At 41.0% G+C, this 1362-nt stretch overlaps 1 protein-coding gene across 3 annotated transcripts in view; it reads right to left on the bottom strand.

The window, feature by feature from the left end:
• Positions 1–1362, bottom strand: part of CPA2 (carboxypeptidase A2) — a 32651-nt gene that overhangs the window by 28843 nt on the left and 2446 nt on the right. For all 3 annotated transcript variants that reach the window (XM_004382672.2, XM_023737082.1, XM_023737083.1), the window contains exons 2-3: positions 932–1013; positions 124–258 (exon numbers count right to left, since the gene is read on the bottom strand). In XM_004382672.2, coding sequence (XP_004382729.1) covers positions 124–258; positions 932–1013 — 217 coding nt within the window. The remainder of the gene's footprint in view (positions 1–123; positions 259–931; positions 1014–1362) is intronic.

Here is a 1362-nt window from a genome sequence, read left to right as displayed (position 1 = left end):
CACGAGTCACCTACACCACAGGACAGCCCTCGTGGCCCACACAGGTCCCTGCCCTGGCAAAGAGTACCCAAGGAGAAAAGATTTTCCATTCATGTGGACCAGGATGACCTGTGGGATATTTACCTGGACATCTTCAATCATGATGGAATAAGCAATTCCCTGGGACTCTAAGAAAACTTTGACTGCCTGGACGCTGACCGAAGGAACCCGGACATGGGCTGTCTGGCCTGGGGTGGTGGCTGATTTCCAGAAATCAAGCTGAAGGGGATAAAAGGCCAAGCCAAGGCAATGAGTGGGTTAGTCCAGGGAAATGGACAGTCGAATGTTAATATGTTTCAAGAAATCAATTTGTATCTATTCTATCTTAAGCCCCCCAAGAGCAAGTCATTGTGAAATCCCTATGATGTTGCAGTGGGAGTTTTAAATATCCAGGCATCAGCAGAATATGTTATATTGTTTTTCCCTCAATGGTTGGATACTAAAACTAGCAGAAGGAAAAGATTATTTAAAACTATAGCAGTTTTTTAAAAAGTTGGCATTCAAGTGATCCAAGGCATTTCATAACAGGATATTAATACTATAAATTATTTTAGGAGGGAAATAATGCCTTAAAGGTGTTCAACAATTTTTCAAAGTAACTTTCACATTTGACCTCTCTTTTCATTCTGCCAATAAACCTATCATACAGGTGAATGGTGTATTTACCTCCATCTTATCGAGTGAGAAAATGAGACATAGGGAAGATAGGTAACTTGCCCAATGTCACACAGTTGGGACTAGAGCCCAGGTCTTCTTATCCCGGCTCTGTGAGTTAGCATTCCATGCTATGCCAGAGGAGATGAGATATAGTCTAAAGTAAGAGACCTCAATCATCATGTCTAACTGTAGAGAATTCACTGTAGGAAACAGAGACCCCCGCCAGGACGAATACCTGAAGATGTTCTTCAGCCTCCAGTTCCTCCAGATTTTTTATTTGTTCTTCATTCTTTGGTATGATCTCAAGAACTTGGTCTCTAAAGAATATTGAACCACAGACATGACCTTAAAAGCAAAACCTGGACACAGTTTCCTGTTACTTTCTGCTCCAGCTGGTCTCAACATGTAAGAAGTTAATGCAGCAGTCAATATTCTCTTTGACAGTCCAGAAACTAATAAATAGTGTGCTGACCCACATCCCCAGAATGAGGAGTGATAGAATGGCTTTATTTTCCCCAAGGAAATATTATCTAAATAACAATTAAGAGTTGTACCTGTTCCTAGCAGGAAGCTTGCCATTAAAGTTGTCTTTCCTTTAGCTGACGATTATTTGTCAGATAACCCCTGCTGCTCATAAAGCATTGACTTTAAAACCTGTTTGTTCCT

This window comes from Trichechus manatus, unplaced genomic scaffold (assembly GCF_000243295.1).
Source record: "Trichechus manatus latirostris isolate Lorelei unplaced genomic scaffold, TriManLat1.0 scaffold00097, whole genome shotgun sequence".
Classification (NCBI taxonomy): Eukaryota; Metazoa; Chordata; class Mammalia; order Sirenia; family Trichechidae; genus Trichechus; species Trichechus manatus.
Note: the sequence above shows the minus strand (reverse complement) of the source record. Positions and strands in the feature narration are given on the sequence as shown.